Source organism: Brienomyrus brachyistius, chromosome 1, assembly GCF_023856365.1.
Source record: "Brienomyrus brachyistius isolate T26 chromosome 1, BBRACH_0.4, whole genome shotgun sequence".
Taxonomy (NCBI): Eukaryota; Metazoa; Chordata; class Actinopteri; order Osteoglossiformes; family Mormyridae; genus Brienomyrus; species Brienomyrus brachyistius.
Window position 1 is genome coordinate 55906854 of NC_064533.1, and position 26945 is coordinate 55933798.

The 26945-nt window shown below is 44.0% G+C and overlaps 1 protein-coding gene across 2 annotated transcripts in view; it reads left to right on the top strand.

Moving 5' to 3' along the window:
* Positions 1–26945, top strand: part of LOC125745965 (collagen alpha-1(XVIII) chain-like) — a 39796-nt gene that overhangs the window by 11332 nt on the left and 1519 nt on the right. For both annotated transcript variants that reach the window (XM_049019474.1, XM_049019377.1), the window contains 29 exons: positions 2673–2735; positions 2883–2966; positions 3192–3242; positions 3525–3647; positions 4598–4651; positions 4807–4851; positions 5336–5458; positions 7592–7663; positions 7748–7774; positions 7881–7970; positions 8685–8720; positions 8822–8911; positions 9056–9082; positions 9236–9295; positions 9485–9562; positions 9635–9679; positions 10012–10056; positions 10186–10257; positions 10550–10624; positions 11024–11060; positions 11312–11365; positions 11647–11669; positions 11745–11849; positions 16956–17115; positions 22477–22535; positions 23499–23627; positions 23869–23901; positions 23980–24249; positions 26332–26529. In XM_049019474.1, the coding sequence (XP_048875431.1) occupies positions 2673–2735; positions 2883–2966; positions 3192–3242; positions 3525–3647; positions 4598–4651; positions 4807–4851; positions 5336–5458; positions 7592–7663; positions 7748–7774; positions 7881–7970; positions 8685–8720; positions 8822–8911; positions 9056–9082; positions 9236–9295; positions 9485–9562; positions 9635–9679; positions 10012–10056; positions 10186–10257; positions 10550–10624; positions 11024–11060; positions 11312–11365; positions 11647–11669; positions 11745–11849; positions 16956–17115; positions 22477–22535; positions 23499–23627; positions 23869–23901; positions 23980–24249; positions 26332–26529 (2328 nt within the window). The remainder of the gene's footprint in view (positions 1–2672; positions 2736–2882; positions 2967–3191; positions 3243–3524; positions 3648–4597; positions 4652–4806; positions 4852–5335; positions 5459–7591; positions 7664–7747; positions 7775–7880; positions 7971–8684; positions 8721–8821; positions 8912–9055; positions 9083–9235; positions 9296–9484; positions 9563–9634; positions 9680–10011; positions 10057–10185; positions 10258–10549; positions 10625–11023; positions 11061–11311; positions 11366–11646; positions 11670–11744; positions 11850–16955; positions 17116–22476; positions 22536–23498; positions 23628–23868; positions 23902–23979; positions 24250–26331; positions 26530–26945) is intronic.

The following is a 26945-nucleotide window of genomic DNA, read 5'->3' on the forward strand; positions in this document are numbered from 1 at the left end:
TACTATTCAAGGAGAGTTAGTATAATGTACTTAACCTGGTTTGAAGCTGGTACAATCCTTTATATTTCTGTTATGCATTTGACCTACAGTATGCAAAATCAGGCATAAATTAACCTTGGGGGTGAACTATGTTAAATATCTAGCAAACTCTTGATGACATTTTATTCGATATTGTCACAGCAAACTGGGGAAGCACAGGAACAGACAGACGGAGAATCAGGAAATCAGGGTTTATTAGGAATCAATCCCACACAAGACTCTGGAGACATGCAACATTAATGACAGGACTAGGGAAACATACTCGAACGCAGACTGAAATACACGGGACTAATTAACAGCAACAGGAAACAGCTGGTAAACACAGGGATTCCACACAGGGTAGATGAGGGGGTGTGGCACATCTTATATATGACTCATATATCTGGGACATATTTTTATTCAAGTGGAGTTCCTAGAATATTTTCATGTAGGTTTCAGGCTGGCACAATCCTTTATTTCTTTTTATGCAAGTATATTTGACTTTTGTTAAATATCATAGTATTTTGCCTTGGGGCAGTATGTTTAAACTCTAACAAACTTTCTGCTGATGGTTATTTTAAGTATGGGACCCCATGCAAAGCTTAAAATAATGGCTTCAGACTATAACTGTGCACAAGGATTAATAAGGCATAGTTAATAGCATGTAATTAAGGAGGTCAGAAGCTGGCAAAATCTGTTGTTTTCATGCATATACATTTCACTGATATAAAATAAGGGCCTATTTCACCTTGGGAGCACAGTATTTAAAAGTCAGCAAACTTTATTTATAATTTATAATAATTATAATATTTATATTTATAATGTAATATTTATAAGAGGTAAGTTACAGTTCTTTCTACTCAGCACACTTACTAGAATACTAGAATTATTTAAGTAGGTTTAAAGCTAGAACAATTTTTTATATTTATGTTCTACAAGGGGGCGGCATGGTGGTGCAGTGGTTAGCACTGTTGCCTCACACCTCTGGGACCCGGGTTCGAGTCTCCGCCTGGGTCACATGTGTGTGGAGTTTGCATGTTCTCCCCATGTCGTCGTGGGGTTTCCTCCGGGTACTCCGGTTTCCCCCCACAGTCCAAAAACATGCTGAGGCTAATTGGAGTCGCTAAATTGCCCTTAGGTGTGCGTGTGTGAGTGTGCCCTGCGATGGGCTGGCCCCCCATCCTGGGTTGTTCCCTGCCTCGTGCCCATTGCTTCCGGGATAGGCTCCGGACCCCCCGCGACCCAATAGGATAAGCGGTTTGGAAAATGGATGGATGGATGGATGGATGTTCTACAAGTACATTTTACCTATGACATATACTTATTTGAATTATCAGAATTTTTTATTATTCTTATTTGGGGAAGTGTAACTGTTTGTTATATTTTTTTAAGATAGTATCTGAAAAAGATTCATTTGCATAAGGGGAATACTGTTCACATATTTGTTTTATCAATTACAAATTTTACAATTACAATTACAATTTAACTTTCTCAAAATCAGTAATATAAAAATGCTATGCTTCGCATTGACATTGGTTGTAAAGATCACGTATTTCTGCTGCAGGCTTGCATAGTAAAGGAAACATTTCACCCTACTTGCTTCAGCAATTTCAGAAATAAACGTTTTGTGGTAAAATCCCATTATGGAAAACTGGCCACTTCTCTAATTTGTGTCAAAACTAGTCCACTGGTCTTCTTATCACTATAGACTTTGCAAATTGACACAAAATGAATTACATGTACCTTACAATTGAATTTAGTTTAAAAAAATCTATCAAGTGCAATACATGGATGAAATATACAGTGTTTATTAAGTTATTTTCATGGATAAATGAATAAGCAAATTTTATAACTGATAGGAATATGTGAAAATATATGATATTTTTTTTATCTTCTATCCACAAATGAGGCTGAAAGGAATATGCTTTCACTATAAGAAATGCAGCAAAATCTAGATGTAATCTCACAAAGCTGCAAGTCACATTGATTTTGCAGAGTGTAGAAGTTCTTACTTTGAAAAATGCTTTGTTATAACCATGATAATGGAAGTACTTCCGGTTCATTAATCTTGCTTATTCTTGCTAGCTTCACGGCACTCTGTTGCTGCCTCAATGCATATAATAGCAATAATAATAATAATACATTTATTTCAGACCCAAGTAGCATATGTATTTAGGGGGACCATGGGGGAGCATGCAAGTTATCACGGGGCACTGGTCTTCTCTGGCCACCCCCTAGAACCACCCTTGCCACCACCATTCATGGGGTGTGCTGGAGACTCCCTCAAAAAACATCATATTCTGCCTACCCAGCTGCTTGTGATGACTCTACTACCTATGATGTCCTTCCGACCTGCCCTACTGCTGTACTACTGTTAATCTTGCCTGCTGTCACCTACCTGCCCTCCACCTTTAAACTTGAATCTTAAAATTCGGACTGTGTAAATTAGGACTATCTTGTTCATTTGATGACTTCTGTTGGCTCCTGGAGGATGGGCTTCCCCACTGAGACAGATTTTTCCCAAATTTTTTTCCTTCTGGGGAGTATTTTTTTTTGAGACAATGTAATATTGTGAAAATGTGCTATGCAAATAAAATTGAATTGAACTGAAAAATGATGTCACAGAAACTCTCTTCCATGTGTGTTTCCTCCAGGTTCCTGTGGGACCTCAGGGCTTCCCAGGAAACCCAGGCAGTCCAGGGGTAAAAGGTCAAAAGGTAAGGAGACTTATAAACATTAGTATTTATCAGGCTTGATGTGGAAAAATCTTTCTTAATGCAATTGAAATACCTTGTAGACCTCAGGTGTGGGTTAAAAGCCTCCATAAAGCTGCTCCGCGGTCTTATGCACTCATCTGCCTTTAGGGAGAACCAGGAGAGGGGTGGCCTGGCCCCAGAGGACCATCGGGGCCCCCGGGTCTGCCGGGACAGCTTCAGTATGACAAATTGGTGAGCTAGCCAAGTGGTTCTCGAACTTCTATAGTCCCTAACCCTATAACCTCTATAGGGATGTTGGAACTAAGCTGAGTTATATGAGCAAAGCTTCCCTGTTAAATCACACCTGTGAACTTGGAGGAACATATGTGATAATAGCTTTTATTTGACATAAATTATTGACATGGGATGTGTCATGTGTGACAGTATGTGTTATTGATGAATGTTTTCAATTTTAAGACGTTTGCAGACATGGAGGGCTCTGGACTTCTCGATCTGGAGAGTTTGCGTGTAAGTCTGCGAACTGCATAAAAAGCCTCTCAAACTGACTGTGGCCCAGGCCTCCCTTTCTACGACCTTACAAGGGTCATAGGTGTCACAAGTGAGGCTGTGTTGCACTCTGTAGAATAACCAGCACATCATTTTACAGCTTATCTGGACTAATATTTGACAGAACACAGTATTTGCAGAGATTTGTACACAATGAAACAGGAGTATAATTTGCCTCATAGTCAGCAGTTGTCCCATCATACCTCTATAAAGTTCAAAACCACTTTTTGGGTCTGTTTCTAGGGTCCACCAGGCCCTCCTGGTCCACCAGGCCCCCCAGGACCCCCCACTCCTGTGGGGCCACATGGCATACCTTTCTTTGGAGACACAGCCCCCCCAGAAAAGGACAGCGCCCTTGGATTGCAGGTGCTTGCCACAGGGGTTCATGAAAGGCCAGTAGTCATGAGTGCATGTGCATGTCTGTGAATGTGCATGCCTGTACATGTGTATGCCGGTGCATGCCTGTGAATTTCCATACCTGTATATGTGCATGCCTTTGTATGTGCATGCCTGCCAGTGGCGACTGCTCTAAGACTACAAGGAATGCTCCGCCTCTTCAAAAATGTAATGAAAAATTTAGTAAAATACTTACTGTTGTATTTACAATGCTATTACAAAAGGCATGCTAGGACATGGTCAACTATGGCTAGTTTGTTCAGAATCAGCAATAATTTCTCACAGGGCGTCCAACGTAATATTTTTTTCTCTGACATTACATTCCCGTGGCAGCACAACCCAGTAAAACCAATGAACAAATGCTTAAAAACTTCATTTATTGAGAAGCTCAGCATCTCTGGGAATAAATAAGGCTGTCAGCTATGATGATTAGAGGAACTGTCAAAGTGGCTGGACCTCTTTTTGATTGACAGTGTTTTGAAGTTATACTTCAGCATTGGGACATTTCAAGTTCAACGCTATGCGGATTTTGGACAAATTAGGTCTTTTAATCTTTCGATTGCCATTTGTACATGTCCTACTGTAAATACAAAACATAAATATAGCATTCTTGAGTTTGCTCCTTGTTTCATTAGTAAGGTTCATTCATAAGTAGGTTAGTAAAGTTAATTTCAAACTAGGTTGTAACAGGGGAGGGGGGATTAGCCAGCCAGCTAGTTCACAGAATTTATTATGTAGGCCTAAAATGTGCTTCCCCTGTTTGAAAGACCACCAGCTGCCACTGATGCCTGCATATGTGCATGCATGTGCATGCCTGTGGATGCACATGCCTGTATGTATGTATGTGAATGTGCATTTGTGTGCTTTCTCATGTTCTGGTCCATCGTTTTTTTTCTCTAATTAAACATTTTTTGTTTCAGGGTTCCCCTGGCAGAGATGGTCATCCAGGAACCCCAGGACCCAGAGGAGAAAAGGTGACAGCTGATCCCCCAGTTTTACTTGAAAAGAAAATGTATTTCATGAGCTCAATCTGAATTAGCTTTCACTGGCTGTTTGAGTATTCCATCAGAAGATCTAGACATGTAAAAGGCTCTTCGGTCCGGTTAAAGCTCCCTTTCTCATTCTGCAGGGGGATGCAGGGGACCAGGGCCTCCCTGGGGCAGATGGGCAGAAGGTAACAGTTTGGTGGGAAGAGGGGATATCCACTAAGGGGCCTCGCTATGTGTAGAGCATCCTCCCAGTATGTGGAGCATACACTGAGCTGAACTCTTACCTAGATACCACAATGATCATGTGAGTCACTCCAAAGTAGAGCATTCAGAAACAAAATTTGATATTGACATATGGTCAATTTGAATAGCAGCTCTTTTACACTGATGGATGATGTGAACGGTTAAAGTCCAAGGCCTGGTCTGAAGCTCCCAGGTGTCAGTGTCACCACCTGGTGGATCTTCTTGCATTCTGCCTCCTCGTCACTCCTCTTCAAAGCTGTTTCAGACCTGCTACCTTGCTTTCCCAGTTGGTCCCCCGAAGGGCACATTGGGTGGCTGAGTGTGCAGTATTTAGGTGTAATGTGCTGAAACCTAATATGCTATCACTGGTTTGAATGTCTGTGTATGACACACATGGATTCTGTCATTCCTCCCATCTTCTCCCAGGGTTCCCAGGGTGCACCTGGTGCACCAGGTAGGTCAGGAGAAGATGGACCTCCTGGACCAATTGGAGCTCCTGGCCCACCAGGACTGCCTGGCCCTCCAGGACCAGATTACACGGGAAATGTTGTGAGTATAATTTTGCAATATACTGGATTAAGCAGGAATATCTAAGTCTACAGGCTGAGTTAAAAAATGATATTAGACGAGCTAAAAGAAATGTCGAAAGGATGGTTGCATTGGAAGCTAAGGATGACGTTAAAAGTTTCTTCCAGTATTTTAACTCTAAAAGAGCTCTAAAACCTGAAATTACTAATCTGCAGGATGGTAAGGGTCTTATAATAGTAAACGACATTGATATAGCAAATGAGTTCAATGATAGTTTTGCACAGGTATTCACTGTTGAGGACCTTAGTAATTTACCAGTTATTACCTATCCAGCATTGTCTATAGCTAATATATATATAACTGAAGCAGATGTTTTGCAAAGCCTAGCTAAGCTCAAAATAAATAAATCACAGGGCCCTGATGGCATCTTACCTATAGTGTTAAAAGAGATGAGGGATATTATTTGCCGACCCTTAACTTTACTGTTTCAAAAATCCTTATCTGAAGGTGTGGTACCTTCTGATTGGAAGCACGCCTTCATAACGCCTATTTTCAAAAAAGGGGATAGAAGTAATTTGTCTAACTATAGGCCAATCAGTCTAACTTGTATAACTGGTAAAGTTATGGAGGCTATAATCAAAGAGAAAATGATAGATTACCTGGACTCCAATAACATTTTGCGGGATAGCCAGCATGGATTTAGGAGAGGTAGATCCTGTTTAACAAATCTGTTGGAGTTTTTTGAGGAAGCTACTCAGGAAGTAGATGATAAGAAGGCCTATGGTGTCATCTACTTAGATTTCCAAAAGGCTTTTGATGTTGTCCCCCACAAGAGGCTCCTACTTAAACTCAAAGCGACAGGTATTTTAGGTACCGTAGCGACCTGGATTGATAACTGGTTAACAGATAGGAAACAGCGAGTAGTTATAAGAGGCACAATGTCACAGTGGGCTTGCATTCATAGTGGGGTACCGCAGGGTTCGATTTTAGGACCACTATTGTTCCTAATTTACATAAATGATATGGATACCAATATATACAGTAAACTGGTGAAATTTGCAGATGACACCAAGGTGGGTGGTGTAGCAGATACTGAATTAGTGGCTCAGCAGCTACAGCGGGATCTTGATTTAATTAGTGACTGGGCCGATACCTGGCAGATGAAATTTAACGTCGATAAATGTAAGGTACTCCATCTAGGGAGCAGAAATATAAAGTACAGGTATTTCATGGGTGTCACTGAAATAAAGGTAGCTGATCATGAGAAAGACCTTGGTGTGTATGTTGATGCTTCCATGTCCCATTCTCGCCAGTGTGGGGAAGCAATAAAAAAGGCCAATAGGATGTTGGGGTATATCTCCAGGTGTGTGGAGTTTAAGTCAAGGGAGGTAATGCTAAGATTATACAATTCCTTGGTGAGACCTCACCTAGAATATTGTGTGCAGGTTTGGTCACCATATCTTAAAAAGGACATTGTGGCCTTAGAAAAGGTGCAGCGTAGGGCCACAAAAATGATTCCTGGTCTTAGAGGAATGCCATACGAGGAACGGTTACTTGAGCTAAATCTGTTCAGTCTCAAGCAAAGGAGATTGAGGGGGGACATGATCCAGGTATATAAGATTCTAACAGGTTTGGATGCTGTTCAACCAAATAGTTACTTCAGCATTAGTTTAAATACACGAACTCGTGGCCATAGGTGGAAATTAGCGGGAGAACATTTCAAGCTGGATTTAAGGAAGCACTTCTTTACGCAGCGTGTAGTCAGAGTATGGAATAGCCTTCCTGATAATGTAGTGCAAGCTGAATCCTTGGGTTCCTTTAAATCAGAGCTAGATAAGATTTTAACGACTCTGAGCTATTAGTTTAGTTCTCCCCAAGCGAGCTTGATGGGCCGAATGGCCTCCTCTCGTTTGTATAGTTCTTATGTTCTTATGTTCTTATGACTGTCCCCAAAAGGGTACTCCGGTTTCCCCCCACACTACTAACATGTAGTTGTTAGAGAGGTAAGCATTCTATTTCTTTACTTCAGAGATAAGCAGATGTGCAGAAAAAAGAGAAGGAGATACTGGAAGAAGCCCAGCAATGAATGTGGAGTGTGCTTGCAGTCTGCCTGGAAATTCTGTTATGCTCTTACTAATGCTTCCCTTTGTCTAGGACCATGTAGATGGTTCCGGCATGGATGGGACCTCGGGAGATTTAGACCCCAGAGGCCCACCAGGCCGGAAGGTGGGTGTCACCTGCTCAGCACAGGCCTGTGAAGCCCTGTGTTCCTGAAAGTTGGGTTCTTACTCTTTACTTGTTTGCTTTCAGGGTCTTCCTGGAAGTCCTGGTGTACCGGTGAGACCCGCCTGTAGGAATCACTCACTGTGAATGTGCTAAACTCCTTGTGATAATACATATCTAGGCAGCACTATAGTGTGATGGCAGGTCCACCTTTCCACAGGGCAGCCCTGGCCTCCCAGGGGAGAAGGGCAGTGAGGGTCTCCCTGGAAAGGAAGGCCAGTCTGGACTTGGTGGCTTCCCCGGACCTCCGGTGAGTTCTAAAGGCTGCTGAGATGTCCTCCCCCAACATCACTTGATCTTAATTCAGGACTGAAACACTGCCCTCAAACAGCAGTGTGTGGATTTCACTGCCAAGCGTTACCATGGTAATACTGCTTAATTTACTATTCTTTATTATTTCTAATAATAAAACGTTCTATGGTAACATTCATGTAGCATGAGTAAGGTTATCCCATGAAAAATTGTTACATTTATTTAGTTATGGTGACATATATTTTTGAGAGAAATCATAGTTAGATGGTCGTTGGAGCAGTTGGGTGTTAAGGGTCTTGCTCAGGGATCCAGTAGTGAAAACACTATAGCAGACCTGGGATTTGAACTGGTAGCCTTCTAATCACTGATACAGATGGTTGAGCCACACGATTCCCCAGCATAACACAGACGGCCTGCACTTTATTATGCATCGATTGCATAATATCTAGTCTTCCACTGTTTTGTATTGCTTAAAATAGGACACACTTTATTGATCTCAGGGGGAAATTCTCATTTATAGAAGTTCTCTATTTATGTCTTTCGTAATTGAGTGATGCTGACTGAATAAGCCTTCCATTGCATCTGCTGCACCTGGCCAATAAAGTCTTGAATCTTGAACTAAAGTTTTCCATCTCTGTTTAAAGCATAGGTTAATGGAAAAGTCTTGTACCACATTGTAATAATTTTTTAAACTTAATCTCTTGATCCATAGGGACCAAAAGGTACAAAAGGAGACAAGGGAGAAAGAGTGAGTTTGTTTAGATTTCCTTAATTTTCACCACATGTGTGTGTAATACGTCCGGTTTCTCTTGGCCTTGTGACCGTTTTTCTGGCTGTAACTTCCTGTAGGGTGTGCCAGGTCAAGATGGCAAAAGTATCCCAGGGCCACCTGGCTTTCCTGGCCCTCCAGGGCAAATAGTATATCAAATCTCGGACAACGTAAGTGTGACCCCAAAGCTCTTCTCCAGAAATGTGTCGCATTATAAAATGTCCTATCTCTCCCTACCTACAGTAGATCAGTTATCACATATTTAACTTTTTAATTAAATTTAACAAACTAATTTGTAATGTCTGATTTTTCAGGGTGTCCCTGGTCGAGCAGGATTCCCTGTAAGTGTTGACTGCTGTCTGCTGAAGGGTCATTAAAACAAAAAAATGTATAGCAATGCAGCAATAGATTTTTATCACAGTAGCATGTGCCTGTTGTAAATCTGCCCATATGGCATTTAGAAGGTCCAGTAACAGTTCGTTTGTCCTTGACAGGGACCTATGGGACCTAAGGGGAACCAAGGAGAACCTGGACTTCCAGGAATTTCTATAAAGGTTGGATATACTGGGACGTGAAGATGTGCAGTGTTCTGTGGACCACAGCTCCATACTACCACAATGCACTTTTTTCTTTACCTGTTGTCCTCTGGAGCATCTTATAAAAAGTCATTGTGGCAAAGCAGAATATGTCATGTAGAATTTAACAGTTTCAGTAAGCGGATGTTCAATCCCCCCACTATCCAGGGAGAGAAGGGAATCCCAGGCCTGACTATTGGACCAGATGGCAAACCCATGAACCTGGAGGCATTGATGGGACAGAAGGTGACAGCATCGCTTTCACTCATCACACATGATGATTACACAAAATCTCATTGAGATCTTTACTTTTGGCAGGGTGACCCTGGACCTCTTGGACCTATGGGACCAGCTGGACCTCCTGTAAGAAACATTTCATCCTTGAACAGCAAAATCTGATGCATGAAATGTATTTAAGACCTGAAAAGAGTCCACAGTTCAGCAGAAAATCTCAGATAATGAAGACTACATTATTTATTTATGTGCTCAACCTGCTGGAAATCGCTCCAATAAAGACAGGACATGATGTGGTGATGGAACTGAATGTGTCTCCTGAACTCTGTTGTTGTTGTGACCTCAAAGTCTATGCTTCAGTGAAACATCCAATTGTATCCTGGCTGGTCGGATTGTATTGCAGACTACAGGATGTGTGTGTGTATTCACTAGCTTATCATTGTTTAATAATTACTTTTTAGGGGCCGCGGGGCTCCAAGGGTGAAATTGGGATGCCAGGACGAGCAGTGAGTATCTGAATATTTGTACCCTCTTAGTTCACAGTCTTCCTCTAACCCTTGCCCTTAGCACACCGCCTTCCTGTGATCCTAACACTGAGCACACAATCTTCCTGTAACCCTTCCTGTGGATTGCAGGGTCGCCCAGGAGTGAATGGCTCAAAAGGAGAAAAAGGAGAGCCGGCCAGTGGCGCCAGATATGGTAACCCTGTAAGTGTTATGATCATAAAGGACACTTGCATTAATGACAGAGGAGTCACAGACTTGAAAGGGTGTCTTTTCTGGGCTGTGCTCTACGTGGCCCCTTTGTATGGTCCCTGTAGCACGTTACCTGCTGTGTAAATGCGCAAAATTTAGTATGTATTTCTAGTAAGTCTCCACTGCCTGACTCATAATGAAGATGATGAGGAAAATTAATCATGGCAACTGCCTCAGTATCATAACAATGGCTAATCATGTGTTTTAAATATTAATTTTACTGTAAAATATTTATTGATTTTAGGGTCCCCCTGGGCACCCTGGCCCTCCCGGCCCCCCCGGCCCCCCCGGATCCCTTCTCTCCCTAAGCAGAATAGATGTGAGTAGGGGAATGCCTTATTGTACCGGGAGTGGATGAAGCCTACCAAGACTTGATTTATACTAGGAAACACATTGAACTACCTGCACTGATACATGACCTGACATATTACTTTGTCCTTTTTGTTTACTGATTCCTCTTAAAATTGTGTTTTCATTAATAATTAATGATAATTATATATAATTCTCCAAAGCCCGAATTATATATTACAGTTATAGTACATTTGTACTGTTAATGTACAATTATTTTTGAAAATTGATTTTTTTGTGAATGCATTTGTAACTTTGGTGATACTATTAGCTCAGTTAATGAGGTCCTTTTGGGGCTGACAATAAAATGATGTGCAAGTAGCTAGTAAGCCTGGTTATCGATTGATTTGTTCCTTCTCTGTCACACCAGTATGACGGCGCCTCACGACTGCATCCGGTATTGCGAGGTACAGTATGATCAGTCCATTTTCTCTGCACTTTACTCTTCTCTCTTAAACCAAGGAATGGCTGACAGACAGCTGCAGATCTGCTAGAGGTATTGTAGATGATAAAATAAGAATCTGTATTGTCACAGCAAGGCTGATCTATATTTGGCCATACATTAGCTATATTCATCATTATCAACTTAGAACCTCTGCGACTGTGGTGCATGTGCAGGGCAGCATTTCTTATTTGGTGTTTTATACCCTTTTGTTAGAGCTTAAAGGGGAGAAGGGAGATCGTGGACCTCCAGGTGTTCCTGGAACACCAGGTAAACCACATGTCATCTTTGGTGTAGCAGTAGGAAGTGTGTTTGTCCCCTAATAGCATGGGGCTTATGTTCACCTGCAGCACCCATGACAGACTTTATCCTAATGAAGTTAGCACAACCCCCAATGATGGTAGCAAAACCTCATTAAGGCTGCTATGAAAAGCTTGTCCTATTTCCACGTGTCTACATCCCCCCCGCCCCCCCCCCCCCATCTTTACACTGTCTGTCCACTTCCCTACCATTGTATTGAGTTAAAGGATTTTTTTCTTCCATATCCCCAGGTGTTGACTACCGCACAATTCAGGTAAGTTACGTCCCTGTTAGTGATTGAGGTTCGGATTATTTCTGTCTTATGGCACATGGATGTCTTTCTGCACAGAGTCATCTTAAAGGAGACAAAGGAGACATGGGCTCCAAGGGGGAAAAGGGAGAGCCAGGTGGGATCCAGGGGCCACCAGGACCTCCAGGAATCCCTGGGCCACCGGTAAAGACCACCATATCGAGCCACAGAAGTGTCATATCCAGTGTTTTTGGATTCCCTCCCGTAATTAGTTATGTGTTTCTTTGGCCAGAAAAGACAAGTGTTGTATTTTCTGCTTTCTTTTATTGCATTCCTCCAGAAGTATAATGACCTCTGACCAATCAGAGGCTGCTGGGATTGCTGCACTGAGAGAGAGAGAGTGGTGTAGACACAATATACTCTAGTTTTGTGTGCATGCTGCAGTGGTTGATTGGGATTGTTTGGAAGTGTATTTGAGTATATTTGAGTGTTTGTGTGCCAGTACAGGTTATGTGAGTGGCTGTTTTCATATTTTATTTGTTTTTCTTGAGTGCTTGTCTGTCCTTTGTTAATAAACAGCATGAGTGTAATCGACAGTGATTGGGTTGCAGCTGTAGGTGGTTAGCGCTGTTGCCTCACACCTCTAGGTCCCAGGTTTGAGTCTCCGTCTGGGTCACATGTGTGTGGAGTTTGCGTGTTCTCCCCATATCGTCGTGGGGTCTTCTCCGGGTACTCCGGTTTCCCCCCACAGTCAAAAAACATGCTGAGGCTAATTGGAGTTGCTAAATTGCCCGTAGGTGTGCATGTGTGCGTGAATGGTGTGTGAGTGTGTCCTGCAATGGGCTGGACCCCCATCCTGGGTTGTTCCCTGCCTTGTGCCCATTGCTTCTGGGATAGGCTCCGGATCCCTCGCGACCCAGTAGGTAAGCGGTTTGGAAAATGGATGAATGGATGGTTCAGTAGGCAGTTATTCTCTGGTAAGTAAGAGTTACTTTGGTTATTTTAAAAGTTCAGTTAAGATAAATATGATATATAAATATACTGGGCTGGGAGTAAGGGAGAGAGTCTGCGAGCAATGTAAGTTAATGAACTCACTCATGGTCAAGTTTCGTGACCTTGAGGAGCAACTGGCTCTCATCCGACACAATACACAAAGTTGGAGGATATACTGTAGTAAATAAACCTTTTAGGGAGACAGTGTGTATGTCATAAAACAGGGAGGGGGGAGAATGAACGGTAGAGAGGTCAACCGAGTTGGGTGACCGTTGGTCATAGATGTAAGAAAGGGCGTACGCAGTTTACAGTGGTGTTATCACCTGAAGTGACTGTGTCAAACCACTTTCAGGTGCTTCCAGCTTAAGAGCTGGAAGAGACTGCGGAGGCAGATGGGCCCTTAGGCACCGAGAATCCCCCTCCGCCCAGGAAGAGGGAGGTTGTGGTAGTAGGGGATTCAGTTACTAGAGGTGTAGACAGTTATGTGTGCACCCGTGATAGAGGGTCCTGTACTGTGTTTTGCCTGCTTGGTGCCCAGGTTGGGAACTTTCCGGATCGATTGCACAGGCTTTTGGCCCCAGCAGGGGAGGATCCAGTGGTCGTGGTACATTCGGGGAAGGTGGTGGCGTAGGAGGTAGTGCTATTGTTCGGCAACCTGAGGGTTGCCGGGTTCGAGCCCTGGTTCTTCCTGACTCCATCAAAACATCCTTGAGCAAGACACTGAACCCCAAATTGCTCCCAGTGTGCAGGTTGCTGCCTTGCATGGCATCCTCTGCCACGGGTGTATGAATGTGATGTGTGGATGGGTGAAAGTGAGGCATAAGATGTAAAGTGCTTTGAGTACTCGTAGGAGTAGAAAAGCGCTATATAAATGCAGTCCATTTACCATTTTTAGAATTCGCAGAAGCAGAAAGTCCACGGTGGTTTTCTCTGGACTACTTTATTTCGATAAAATATTGAGGTGTCTTTATCATAGTAATGGAACTACTACTGCTCTGATTCCTAAGCTGGTAGGCAAATAGGTAGCTAGATTTGTTACCAAATTCATAATATTTTTGTCTGGAAAAATGTAATAATTTCTGGATATGGCTAGTGTGGTCCAAATTTAGTTTAGTCCTAGCATTTATTAATAATTTGAAATTTGCTGTAGTAGGTTATTTGTTTTTGTAGTAGGTATTTACTTTGTTCTCAAGAGCTTCCCTATTACGTTCCAAAACTTTCTGGTACGAAGTATAAGAAATAAGATGGCCACGTAGAGTGGCCTTAGCTACATCCCATATGGTTACTGGGGAATATTGAATATCAAGCCAAAACTGAAGTAGATTTTCACGGATATTTGAACATGAGGAATTACAATTTAAAAGTGATGTATTAAACTTCTAAACTGGAGTTTTAGGTACATGAAATGTTGGGGTTATATGCAAATGTACTGAAGTGTGGTCTGAAAGAAGAATGGAGTATATAAAACAATCTTGAACAGCATGTAAAATAGTGTTGGGCATAAAAATGTAATTAATTCTAGAGTATGAGTTGTGTGGATGTGAATAAAATGTATAATCTCTCATTGCTGGATTCAACTGTCGCCAGACATCTAGCAGCCCAAGATCCATGGTCATATTTTTAAGTGCATTTGAGGATTTGAGGTTAGCCATTTTACATTCATTATACAATTAATCTCGCTAGCTAGAAGACCTAAGCCTTTACAGTGCTGGTTAAATAATAAAATCATACTTGATATAAATTTAGGTCTGCAATGGGATGGTCCCCCTTCTTGGGTTGTTTCCCACCTCGTGCCCATAGCTTCTGGGATGGGCTCCAGATCCCCTGCAACCCAGAAGGATAAGCGGTTTGGAAAATGGATGGATGGATGGAAGTAAACTTGGCCAACCCAATCTCTTTTAAGCTTTAAATGTTCAACCTTTGATAAGCTAGTTTCCTGAAGAAATACTATAGTTATCTTTTCAAGCTATAGTTTACTTTTTCAGATGAGTTAAAATCATTTTCTTTTTTATTACATGACCAATCCCCTGAACATTCCAGGTAGTAAGTTTAAGAGACTCAGACATTTTGGTAAAAACACTTTGTAGGTAAACAAGTAAAAACAATTAATTAAGGCCAAATTCATCAAAAGATAGTGAAGAGTGATAAAAATAAGAACAGTAATACATCCAAATATTCACAATAAAATCAAACATGAATGTGTAAAATCAAATTGACAGTGCTGTTGCCCCCTCACCCTGTTCCCAAATAACAGGGTAGCAAAAACCCAAATGACGTAACCTAAACACTTAACCATGAACTCAAAATAGGACAACCCACAACTCCAATCTGGTTGCCCAAGGTCGATCCAACTCTCTGAGCAAAATAGCCACTTTTCTTTTCTTTTGAGCCCTACAAAATGTCCCAAAAATAAACTATACAATAAATGTAATAGTGCGTAAAAATAGTAAGTAATGAGCCATGAGGGCACAATACAAAAGCCGCTGCAGATTGGGGAGTGTCAAAAAGATGGATCCAACCATCACGAAGACGTGCAGGTTAGGTAGATGTTTATATGAATCATCACACTATCGAAATCTTTTCTCCTCCGTAAAACATCTGCAGACACATCTGGGAAGAAACGTTTAGATCCTCCATGAACAATGTCACGCGTTTTCAGCGCTGCTCTAAGAACGGCCGCTCGTTGAGTGAAACGTAGAAAGCGCACAATGATGCTACATGGTGGTCAATTCGGAGTTGGTTTGGTAGGCAGGATTCAATGTGCTAATTCGATTTCAAGCAGGGGGAAATCTGCCAGCAGTTCGACCCAGGTCGGAATCATTGATGTAAGAAATTTCACGAGAGGGGTAGTACTTTCAACTTTTCAAGAAGATTGGTAATCTTCAAATTCCTGCGGCGTCCCCGATTCTGCAGGTCGTCAACTTTTAACAGAAACTGTTCTACTGTTTTCTGCATGGTAGTTAGCTGGATATTATGGCGGTCGCAGCTATCCTCGGTGCAGGAAATTCTGCTCTCGGCTTCCTCTATGCGTGTCTCTACATCGATCACTCGGTTTCATAGGTTGGAGAAGGAGTTTTCCAATGAGGAAACCGATGTTTTTATGTTGATTAGGGAGTGTCTATGCCGTCTAGCAACAGATTCTTCCATGTTGCTTAGATGACTAGCCACAGACTTGAAAAAAATTGCTCCAGGGTTGCTCTGACATATTACTAATGCGTTTTAAGTGACAATGCCTAAGCAATTTGGAGAAAAGTTCAAGTTTGGCTAATGCCCTGAGCAGAGCAAACCTTAAAGCGTCCATCTTGCTCCGGGTCACGTGACCTCTCTTTTATGGGTTCCACTGAAATAAAGGTAGGGGATTATGAGAAAGACCTTGGTGTGTATGCTGATACTTTCATGTTCCATTCTCGCCAGTGTGGGGAAGCAATTAAAAAGATCAGTAGGATGTTATATCTCCTATACCTAGGTTATATCTCTAGGTATGTGGAGTTTAAGTCAAAGGAGGTTATGCTAAGATTACACAATTCCTTGGTAAGACCCCACCTAGAATATTGTGTGCAGGTTTGGTCACCATACCTTAAAAAGGACATTGCTGCCTTGGAAAGGGTTCAACATAGAGCTTCAAGAATGATTCCTAGTGTTAGAGGAATGTCTTTTGAGGAGAGGTTAGCAGGTCTGGATGCTGTTACAAGTAGTCACTTCAATATTAGTTTAAATACTAGTACTTGTGGCCATAGGTGGAAATTATCGGGAGAACATTTTAAAATTGATTTGAAAAAGCACAGGCAATAAATATTTACACAGCGTGTAGTTAGAGTATGGAATAGTCTCCCTGTTAGTGTACTGCAAGCTAAAACCTTGGGTACCTTTAAATCAGAGCTAGATAAGCTTTTAACAACTCTGAGCTATTAGCTGAGTTCTCCCCAAACAAGCTTGATAGGCAGAATGGCCTCTTTTCATTTATAAATTTATGTTCTTTCTTATGTTCTTTGTTTGGTTTTATTGTCTTCTTTTCTTCCTTTTTTATGATTTTACTATTGGCCAACTATGTGAGGCGATAAGAAACATAAGCAGGTGCAGTCTCCATGGAACATGTAAAATTTTACTGCTGTAAATAAAATCTTTCAATGCAGTAAATCCCTTAAGGTTTTTCCTTAACTAAGAAAACATGTTAAATGATTCTTTGTAACACCCTTAAATAAATCACTTTACTAAGGATAAGTTAAACCTTAAGTGTTATACTCTAGGGAAAAATTAAAGTACTTTGTGCAACCGGCTCCAAGCCCTGAGTTCTCCATCATTTTTACTGTTTGAAAGGGGCCAGAAGGAGAATCTATCAGAGGGCCCCCTGGTCCTGAGGGCCGACCAGGGGCACCTGGAATTGGCCATAATGGCCCACCTGGATATCCTGGGCCTCCAGGTCCCCCTGGACCACCAGGGTCCCTGTCATTGCCAGGAGCTTACAGGCCTATACATGGTGAGTAATTTATTTGGCATAAACCATTTGTTTTTCAGAAGCCAGTTATCGAAACACACACACAGAGTCGTGTAATCATATCTTCTTGGTGACCGCTCATTCATTTCTATGGGAAAAATGCTAATGCTAACTATGAAAACCTTAACCCCTACCCAACCCTAACCATAACCATAAGTAACCAAACAAAATACAAGAGTTTTTGCATTTTTAGTTTTTTCATTTTAGTCACGGATTTTTATAAATTTTTTTCCCATATGGAGACCAAGAAACAGGTATTCATCATGTTGTGGGGACATTTGGTCCCCATAAGGTAAGGTATACCTGGACCACACACACACACCATTTATATTCATATCATTGTGGGAGTCACCCATTTACTACAATTGGAAAATCCTAATCCCAGCAATGATAACTTTAAACCCTACCCGACCATAACTTTAACCATGAAATTCAGTTTCACAAAATGGTCCTCAAAACATCTTAATAACAGGTTCTTGTCACATTGTGGGGATTTGGTGTAAAAACATCATATGTGAAATTTTAACAAATTATTTAAAAATTTACAGGTAGCTCAATGAGGTTGAAGTTTTCTGTCTTATTGTTGGAATTTGCAGAAAGGCATGGAACGCAATGTTCGTGTGATCATAAGTTGGGAACTATGTAACATGCAGTACTGAAATTTCTGGTTGTCAAGCAGTCATACATATATTTTAAATAATCTCCTTTAGGCCTATCTCGGTTGTATGCAGATTATTCTTTTTTTTCAGATTATAAATTTATACAAGGAACTTTCACAGTTTGACGATGTCAGTAAGACCGTTAGTCTGCCAGAAAATGGATAACACACTACATTCCCTGTAGTGACTACAGCAATGAAAAAACAATATCACTTTAGATGTGGACTGTCATTTTTACTAGCTGAACAGTGAACAGTCTACAATGCTTTCGCATTCACTTAAAGTCTTCTTTCATGCATCCGGAGAATGCTGAATATGTTCCTCTACAACTTGAAGAAGAAACTGCAGCTGTTGCTCATCTTTTGTTAATTGTCCGCTGTAGTCCTGAACCAGTGCAACTCCACGCTCCACATGATCATTGACCACTGTAAGACCATTTACTGTTCTCTTGGCTAACTGATAGCTCTCAAGCGTGCTCCACGAGGCAGGATCTTCTATAAGAAATGCTGTTGGAATTTTCAACAGGTTGAACAACACCAGTGACCTTTTTGATACAAAGCTAGACAACTGCAAGTCAACAGTTACCTTCTTTGAAGGTTTTTCATTACCTGGGGAGCTGTGCTCCATGGTACGGATCATAGCCACCTTCTTTTGGTTAGATGAATGATCATCAAATAGCAACAGGCAAAGTAGTACTTCTGAAAGGTACCACAGATGTGAAATGAACTTGCCCACTAAAACTAAATAAGCCAATATGCAACAAAAACGTATATGAACCACTTCATATGCTAATTAAAAGAACAAATTGTAGTTTTTGCATTTACCAATAAGCCACTGTTCAATTGTTCATTAATGACAACATAGATAGTTTAGATACAGTGACAAATTATTTCAGTCATAAATATAAGTTGCATACAGTATGAAGCAGTCCATCCACAAATTGCAACAGTTTCAGCTGGAAACATTCACAAGTTAATGATGTTTTTAATTATTGCAATTAATTTCGAGATCGACTCGATCGACACTACCTTGATTTCGAGGCCTACTCCAAAATAGAATTAATACTCACAGTGCTTTTGTCATGTATTATCTGGGGAAGCAGGAGCAGGGAGATGGAATATCGGGGAATACAAGGTTTAATTTCAGGGAAAGCAAACAAAATGCAGACTGACAATACAAAGATCGAACTGGGGAAACAAACAGAAACTCGGACTAAATATATTGGATTAATGACAACAATCAGAAACTGCTGGTAAACACAGGGAATCCGCACGGGGCTAATGAGTGGGTGTGGCACATGGAAGGAGCGGACGATCGGGGCATGACAGGACCCCCCCCCAAAGACGCGCATTCCGGATGTGTCTAAAGGGAGCGAAGTGACGGGGACAAAACAGCACCTGGGTAGACGAAAGCAAAAACATCAACGGGGCACAGGGAACAGCATGAACACACAGAAGTGGTGGCACAAGGAGGACAACTCAAACAATAAGGTCAAGGGGCATGGGCGTAAGGCAGGGACTGCTGGAACAGCAAGCAACCGCGAGGCCGGAACAGGGGCTGAAGGGGACGTCGAGGGTGGTGAGGGGACAGGTAAAGGGGTTGGTGGAGATGGCGAGGAGGAAGCCAAAGGGGACTGTGGCAGAGGGGAGGACAAAACTGTAGCCACAGCAGGTGGGGGCGCAGCCACAGCCGGCCCAGACACAAGTAACCGACAAGGCATCAGAGACCGGGCTACAGCCGGCTGACAAGGTGCCATGGGTAAGGTCGGGGCACCTGCCGAGCTGGAGTCTGGGGGAGCGAAGGCGTGCCAGGGAGTCGACCTTGACTTTGGTGTCCCTTACCTTTCTGGGAGACCGAGAGGTGGGAACCCACGCGAGATCCACTGTGATATAGTGGCGCTGGCTGGGGTAACGCCTTGGAGGGGTCGAAGGGGGTGGTCAGGGATTTCGGGCTGCCCAGACGGCGAAGGAGGAAGCCCTCCACAGTCCAAGGGAACCCATCGAGCCGAGGGATCAGGAACCAAGGGGGCTGCAGCTGGGTGGTCATAGACTGGGGGGACTGAGGCTGGGGGGTCATAGTCCATGGAAGGCGCAGTGTCAGCTGCCCGAACTGGAGCTGCTGGGGCCTGGACCTCTTCCATGGGAACCGCTGGGGCCGGAGCTGGAACCTCAGGAGGCAGCGCATCGTCCGCCGAAAATGGACCCTCGCAGGATGGCGCTTTGGCCACCGGGACAGGAACCTCAGGATGCAGTGCATCGGCTGCCGGAACTGGAGTCAATGGGCACAGCGCATTGGCTGCTGGAACTGGGCCCTCACAGAGCAGTGTGCCAGCCACCGGGGCTGGGGCCTCGGGTACGTCAGCTGGCGGGACGGTGGGCCTCCCTGGGCGGCGCATCAACCGCCGGGACTGGGGCGTCGGGCATGGCCATGATAGGGAATGGCTCCTCGTGGGCGGGCATAGGAGCAGAGACCTCAGACGTGGGGACCTCGGGTGCTGGGCCAGAAACCACGGAGGGTGCTGCAGGAGGCGCTGGGCCAGCAACCTTTGCTGGCAGAGGCGCAGGGACCACCTGCTGGGTCTACATCCACTGAGGACAGAGCAGGACCTGGAGCCAAAGAGGACAGAGCAGGAATCACGGAGAGCTGAACAGGAACCACAGGGAGTTGCACAGGAACCACGGGGAGCTGAGCATCCACAGCCCACACAGGAATCTCTGGGGGCAGAGCTGGAGCCACCAGGTCGGGGACCACTTGAGACAGGGTTGGAGCCACCGGGTCGGGGACCACTAGAGGCAGGGCTGGAGCCGCCGGGTTGGGGACCACTGGGGCCAGGGCTGGAGCCACCGGCACAGGTACCACGGGGGACTGAGCGGCAGGCACAGGAACTACGTGGGACTGAGCGGGAGGCACAGGAACCACGGAGACGAGAAAAAGAACCTTGGGGGACTGAGCAGGGACCTCCATGGGTACAGCCGGAACGGGAGACACGGGAACCTTGGGGATTGCTGCTGGGCGCCACCGGCACTGGATCCACGGGGAACGCGGCAGGCGCCACCAGCACGGGATCTACGGGGGGCACGGTAGGCGCCGAACGGCACGAAAACCTCGGGGATCACGGGGGTCTGGGCAGAAACCTCTGGGACCACGGGGGACTGGGCAGGAACCTCTGGAACCACGGGGGACTGGGCAGGAACCTCTGGAACCACGGGGGACTGGGCAGGAACCTTGGACGACAGGAGGAAGACGACGCTGCTGGGACCTCGGGCAAAGCAGTAACCGTAGAGGGTGCTGCAAGAATCACTGGTGGGGCTTGTGTCTCGGGGACGGTGGACGTGCCTTCCAAAGGCACCTGCTTTGTCGTTAAATGGAGCAGTTGTCTCAGGCTCTCTGCCATGCTCTTCATATCAAAGTTGGGGTAAAGGCGGTGAACTCCCCTTACAACCGTTGACGGAACAGGGCAACTTCTGGGGAGTCTTGCACCGCAAAATCCCCCATCATCTGGCAGTATAACCCCCGGAGGGCAAAGAATTACTTGGCCAGGGTCCCAGGCGTAGGTGGAACAACGGGCAGATGGATCTTCAGTGCAGATGAAGAAGCTAGTAGACGGGCATCATGCGCAGGTGCTGCAGCAGGTGGACGAGCCTCAGATGCAGGCACTGCAGCAGACAGACAAGCCTCAGGTGCAGGCAGAAGCAAAGCTGTAGGCAGTGGTGAAGCTGCAGGCAGAGGGATGTCATGAGGAGGGTGACATCTGCAGAGACCTTGGGCGTCAGTGGCGAAGTGGAAGATCCCAGAAGGGCTTCGGACACGTCCCTCCATTTGCGATATTTCTGTGTCTTTCGTGGGGCAGATACCGCAGGGGCGATGGAGATTTCGGGCTGCCCAGACGGCAAAAGAGAAAGCCCTCCACAGTCCAAGTACATTTGCCTGATCATACTCTCCGCGGCCCCACTTCTGAGCTGCATTACGCTCTGCCGCACTACTTCCGCCTGGTGTGCGTCATCCAGCGGGGAGATCCCTTGTAGGATCTCCCTAGCACGGAGAGCAAGTGCTCTGGCAACTGGGTCCTCCTTCACCTCGGGCTGCTGCAGCAAGAGCAGGGAGGCGGAGTATGGGTGAATATGGGGTTTAATTTCAGGGAAAGCAAACAAAAAGCAGACTGACAATACAATGACCGGACTGGGGAAACAAATGGAAACGCGGACTAAATACATTGGACTAATGACAAACATCAGAAACCGCTGGGAAACACAGGGAATCCACACGAGGTTAATGAGGGGGCGTGGCACACGGAAGGAGTGGATGATCAGGGCATGACAGTTTTACTGTAGGATGAACTTTGAGGCTTTTGAGCTACCTCTAAATGTTTATCAATTTACCTGAAATTTGGCAGGAAGCATTTTCTCAATTAACCTAACAAATGAGGAAGGTGAGAGATGACAATTTCAAAAGGTCAAAAATAAGTTCCACCCTAATGTACGCAAACACGCATGCATACACACACACACACACACACACACACACACACACGCGATGCTCACATACGGTATATTTTACATGTATACATATTTATAGCATCCATTCATCCATTTATACATCTTCTAACAGTTTATTACATATGAGATTTAAACGCACAAACCAAGAGCTATGGCAGAAAGTCCCTCCTGTGTTTTCTACATCCTAGGGCAGCCTGGGCCCCCAGGCCCCCCCGGTCCCCCTGGACGTCCTGGAGTAACCTCTGGGGTGAGTGCTGTCAGGGTCAGCACCCGTCTGGCCAAGTCTTTCGTGTCTTCTCCCTGTTTGGCCAGCAGGTGTCGCTGGTCATCCTGTCCTCCCATTGTCAAAATCTTTTGTGTGTTTCTTTTGTTCCCCAGACTGCTGCATGGCTCAGTGAGCTGAGTATGTGGCCAATTACTCCTCTGTCGTGCATTAAAGTCATGCCTCATGTTTTTTGTACATTAAGTTTCCTAGTGTTTCATTTGTATCAGATTTTCTAGTTCCTGTGTTTTGTGATTTGTATTTGGTTTTTTGCTTTGTGTCTGTGGTTGTGTTTCTTAAAGATTCCCCTTGTGATAGATTCTATTTCCTAGTTTGAGTTTCATGGTTTAGTTTTATTAGATTCATCTGTTGCCTGTTTTCCCAGCTCTTGTTAATTGTTTTCACCTATCCTGCGTTATTCTTGTTAGGCCTCTGTATTTAAGTTCCTGTCCTAATTCAGTTCCCCAGTTGGTCATTGTTGGATGTCTTGTTGTCTCATTAGGTGTATTTCATGTGCTTTTCCATAGGTGTTTCAGAGTCTTAGAAGTTACCCTGTGTGGTATTATTCGTATTTTGCCTGCCTGTCTGCTTGCTCCTTTTTGCCCTGACCCATTTGTAGTTAGTCTTTGTTTTTCCCTGTTTTGCTTTTTGACCCCTTGTGGTCTGTTTGTTTGTTTAGTAGTGTTCCCAGTGTCTTCAGTTCAGTTCTAATAAACCCTGTTCGTCCTGTAAGCCGCCAGTGGATCGCCCCCTCCTTTCCCTGCCTGCACGATGCCCCGCCCCCGTGTCAGAACCTCCTGAGTCCATGACAAGTGCTGACTGGCACTATTTTATGAAGGGGATTACCAGTTATTGTATATGGTTTAACTTAGAGAAGTACTGTAATGCATTTTTATGTTGTGTGAATCTGATTAATATGACCTTTGGAATCCTTTGTTGACACCACAGGTGACTGTGATGAGGTCATATGATGCAATGGTGTCATCTGCACAGCAGCGTCCAGAGGGAACACTTGTGTACCTTATGGATCAGACTGACCTCTATGTTCGAGTCGGGGCCGGCTTCCGCCAAGTCATGGTAGGATATCATAATTCCATGAATTAAGATGTATGGATTACACACTGGGGACTGGGGAATTACAGGACATTTTCCTTGACAATGTGGATTTACAGCTACCTCACTGTTGTGCATACTCCATGCAGTGCGACACTCTCAGTTTGCAGTGCACAGACCGAATATCATTTAATATTGCTTTATGATTTGGATATTTGACCAGACCTCTGTCTAACCTCCAAAACTCCCTCTTGTCTACTTCCAGCTGGGCGAGTACAGGCCAATCTACAGGGACCAGGTGAGTAATATTCGGTGCCATCTCTAATGTCCTCGTGACACTGTGCTAATCTCACTATTAATCTATCCTACTATGCAGGACAATGACCTGGCAGCAGCCAAGACCACCACAGATGTTCAGTTCTCTCCAGGACACTCTACCCACACAGCTGTGGAGTCCACACAGCCAGGCAGTTGGAAGCCTGACTCCAGATACCACCCGGGGCTGCCTGACAACCATTATCACACCCCACTAGACCCCCGCTATGCAGTCTGGCCTGACAGTCGGTACCCCAGCACACCTCAGCGGTATCCCAGTCGCCCAGTGTCCCAGGCTGTCCCTAGTCATGCCCATACATCAGGACCGGGGGTAAGAGTAAGATGTCAGTTATGGAGAGCAGTCTTTTCTGCTCAACTGTCTGTATCAAGTGCTTTTGTATGTCCTGGGATGCTTTTAGGCACTTTCACACCAAAGTTCCGGAACCTGGTCCTGTTTTACAAAAGCTGTCTTGACCTGAAACTTTTGAATAACTAGATTGTATTAAAGTGTTAAGGAGTGTGTCCCCTCCTGTTACTCAGTTATAAAAATGAAATGGATGTTGGGGTATATCTCCAGGTGTGTGGAGTTTAAGTCAAGGGAGGTAATGCTAAGATTATACAATTCCTTGGTGAGACCTCACCTAGAATATTGTGTGCAGGTTTGGTCACCATATCTTAAAAAGGACATTGTGGCCTTAGAAAAGGTGCAGCGTAGGGCCACAAAAATGATTCCTGGTCTTAGAGGAATGTCATACGAGGAACGGTTACTTGAGCTAAATCTGTTCAGTCTCAAGCAAAGGAGACTGAGGGGGGACATGATCCAGGTATATAAGATTCTAACAGGTTTGGATGCTGTTCAAGCAAATAGTTACTTCAGCATTAGTTTAAATACACGAACTCGTGGCCATAGGTGGAAATTAGCGGGAGAACACTTCAAGCTGGATTTAAGGAAGCACTTCTTTACACAGCGTGTAGTCAGAGTATGGAATACCCTTCCTGATAATGTAGTGCAAGCTGAATCCTTGGGTTCCTTTAAATCAGAGCTAGATAAGATTTTAACGACTCTGAGCTATTAGTTTAGTTCTCCCCAAGCGAGCTTGATGGGCCGAATGGCCTCCTCTCGTTTGTATAGTTCTTATGTTCTTATGTTCTAAATCAGTATAGGTTTATAATGCAACATCTATGCTTTTGATGTGTGGGGACCAAAATCAGGGTGTCCCCGTCACACCAGACAACAGGAACTGAGACCTTTATGGTAAATAAGCATGGGAGATGCAAAAAGCTCATAGGTTAAATTTCACTCATAATTTCATACAAAACCACACCAGCATGCCAAAACACTGACAGGATAAATAAGTCGTTTTGTTAATTATTGGAGGGGATTGATCACAATCAAAATGAGACGCTGCCTTTATTATATTTTACTTATAAAACCTGTTACACATTTGGTTCTTTTTAAATCTGACCAGCACACTGATTTTGTTTCCATCCATCCATTTTCCAAACCGCTTATCTTACTGGGTCGTGGGGGGTCCGGAGCCTATCCCGGAAGCAATTGGCACGAGGCAGGGAACAACCCAGGATAGGAGCCAGCCCATCGCAGGGCACACTCACACACCATTCACTCACACATGCACACCTATGGGCAATTTAGCAACTCCAAAACCGGAGTACCCGGAGGAAACCCCACGACGACATGGGGAGAACATGCAAACTCCACACAGGAGACTCGAACCTGGGTCCCAGAGGTGTGAGGCAACAGTGCTAACCACTGCACTACCATGCCGCCCCCTGATTTTTCTTTTTCCACTGAATTAAAAAAAATTATTTAACGTTATCCTGCTAATAAGTGCTGGCAAGTTTCACCACCAGCACTGGTGTATAATGGTTATTGGTCCAATTCTACAGAATATTCAGAATGCAGAAATATTGAGACTTGAGCAAAAAATATATTAATTGATGCATTTAATGTTATTGAAGTACAAAAATAATTCTATCTGCTGAAGTTCTGCTCCACTACTTCTGTCTCTTTTTCTGCACTTCCACATAACTTCCAAGTTATCAGTGGTGCTTGTGGTCAACCAATCAGTAATGTATCACTGTAAGTGCCGCCCCAGTAGTTCACGTTCAAACAAAAATACCTACAGTAGTCTGGAGTACGTAATAAAAAGGGTTCAGAAACAGCTTCCAAGGAACGCGAGTTCCTTCGGTGTGAACGCAACAAAAGTCCCTGGTTCTGGAAAAAGGTTGTGGTTCCAGAAAGAAGTTCCTGTGGTGTGAAAGCACTTTCTGTGAAATGCACCAAATGCAGATGCCAAGTAACAGGCTCAAGTGTAACTGAAAATGGAATGTTTTTAAATTAATTGTTGTTTTAAAGATTTTCATAAAGACATGTGGTGGCTCCGTTTCCCAGCTACACTTGGTCGCCCTCAATGCGCCACAAAGAGGCAACATGCATGGCATCAAGGGGATTGATCTCCTGTGCTTCCAGCAAGCTCAGGCTGCAGGGCTTCGGGGAACCTTCCGGGCCTTCTTGTCCTCTAGGCTTCAGGACATCCACAGCATTGTGCGCAAGTCTGACAGAGATAGAATGGCCATAATCAACATCAAGGTGTGTTTACATTGTTCCCACACTAGTGCATGCAACCTCAGGCTTTCAGAATGCTCAAGCATGGGGTTTTGAACCTACCTCTGTATCTGCTGATTCTGAAATCATGTCACCTAGCTTGGGGGTCAAAGAACTGAAACCCGAAGGACCATCCCTGAGACTCAACCCCAAACCAAATGCACTTTTGAAGCTGCTTAATTTTGAATTAGGCACTTTTTGGCTTATAACCAGGGACATAACTGGTATGCAAGTGCGCATTCACATTTAAGAACGATACGTGCCACAATCGATTGTTTGTAAAAGTACAAATGCGTACCTATTTTATGTGCATTTGTGCTGCTTTGACAAGAAAATACCTTGCATTTTAACCCATATACCGCAAATGAAGTCGAGTTAGCATATAAATATTAAAATACACT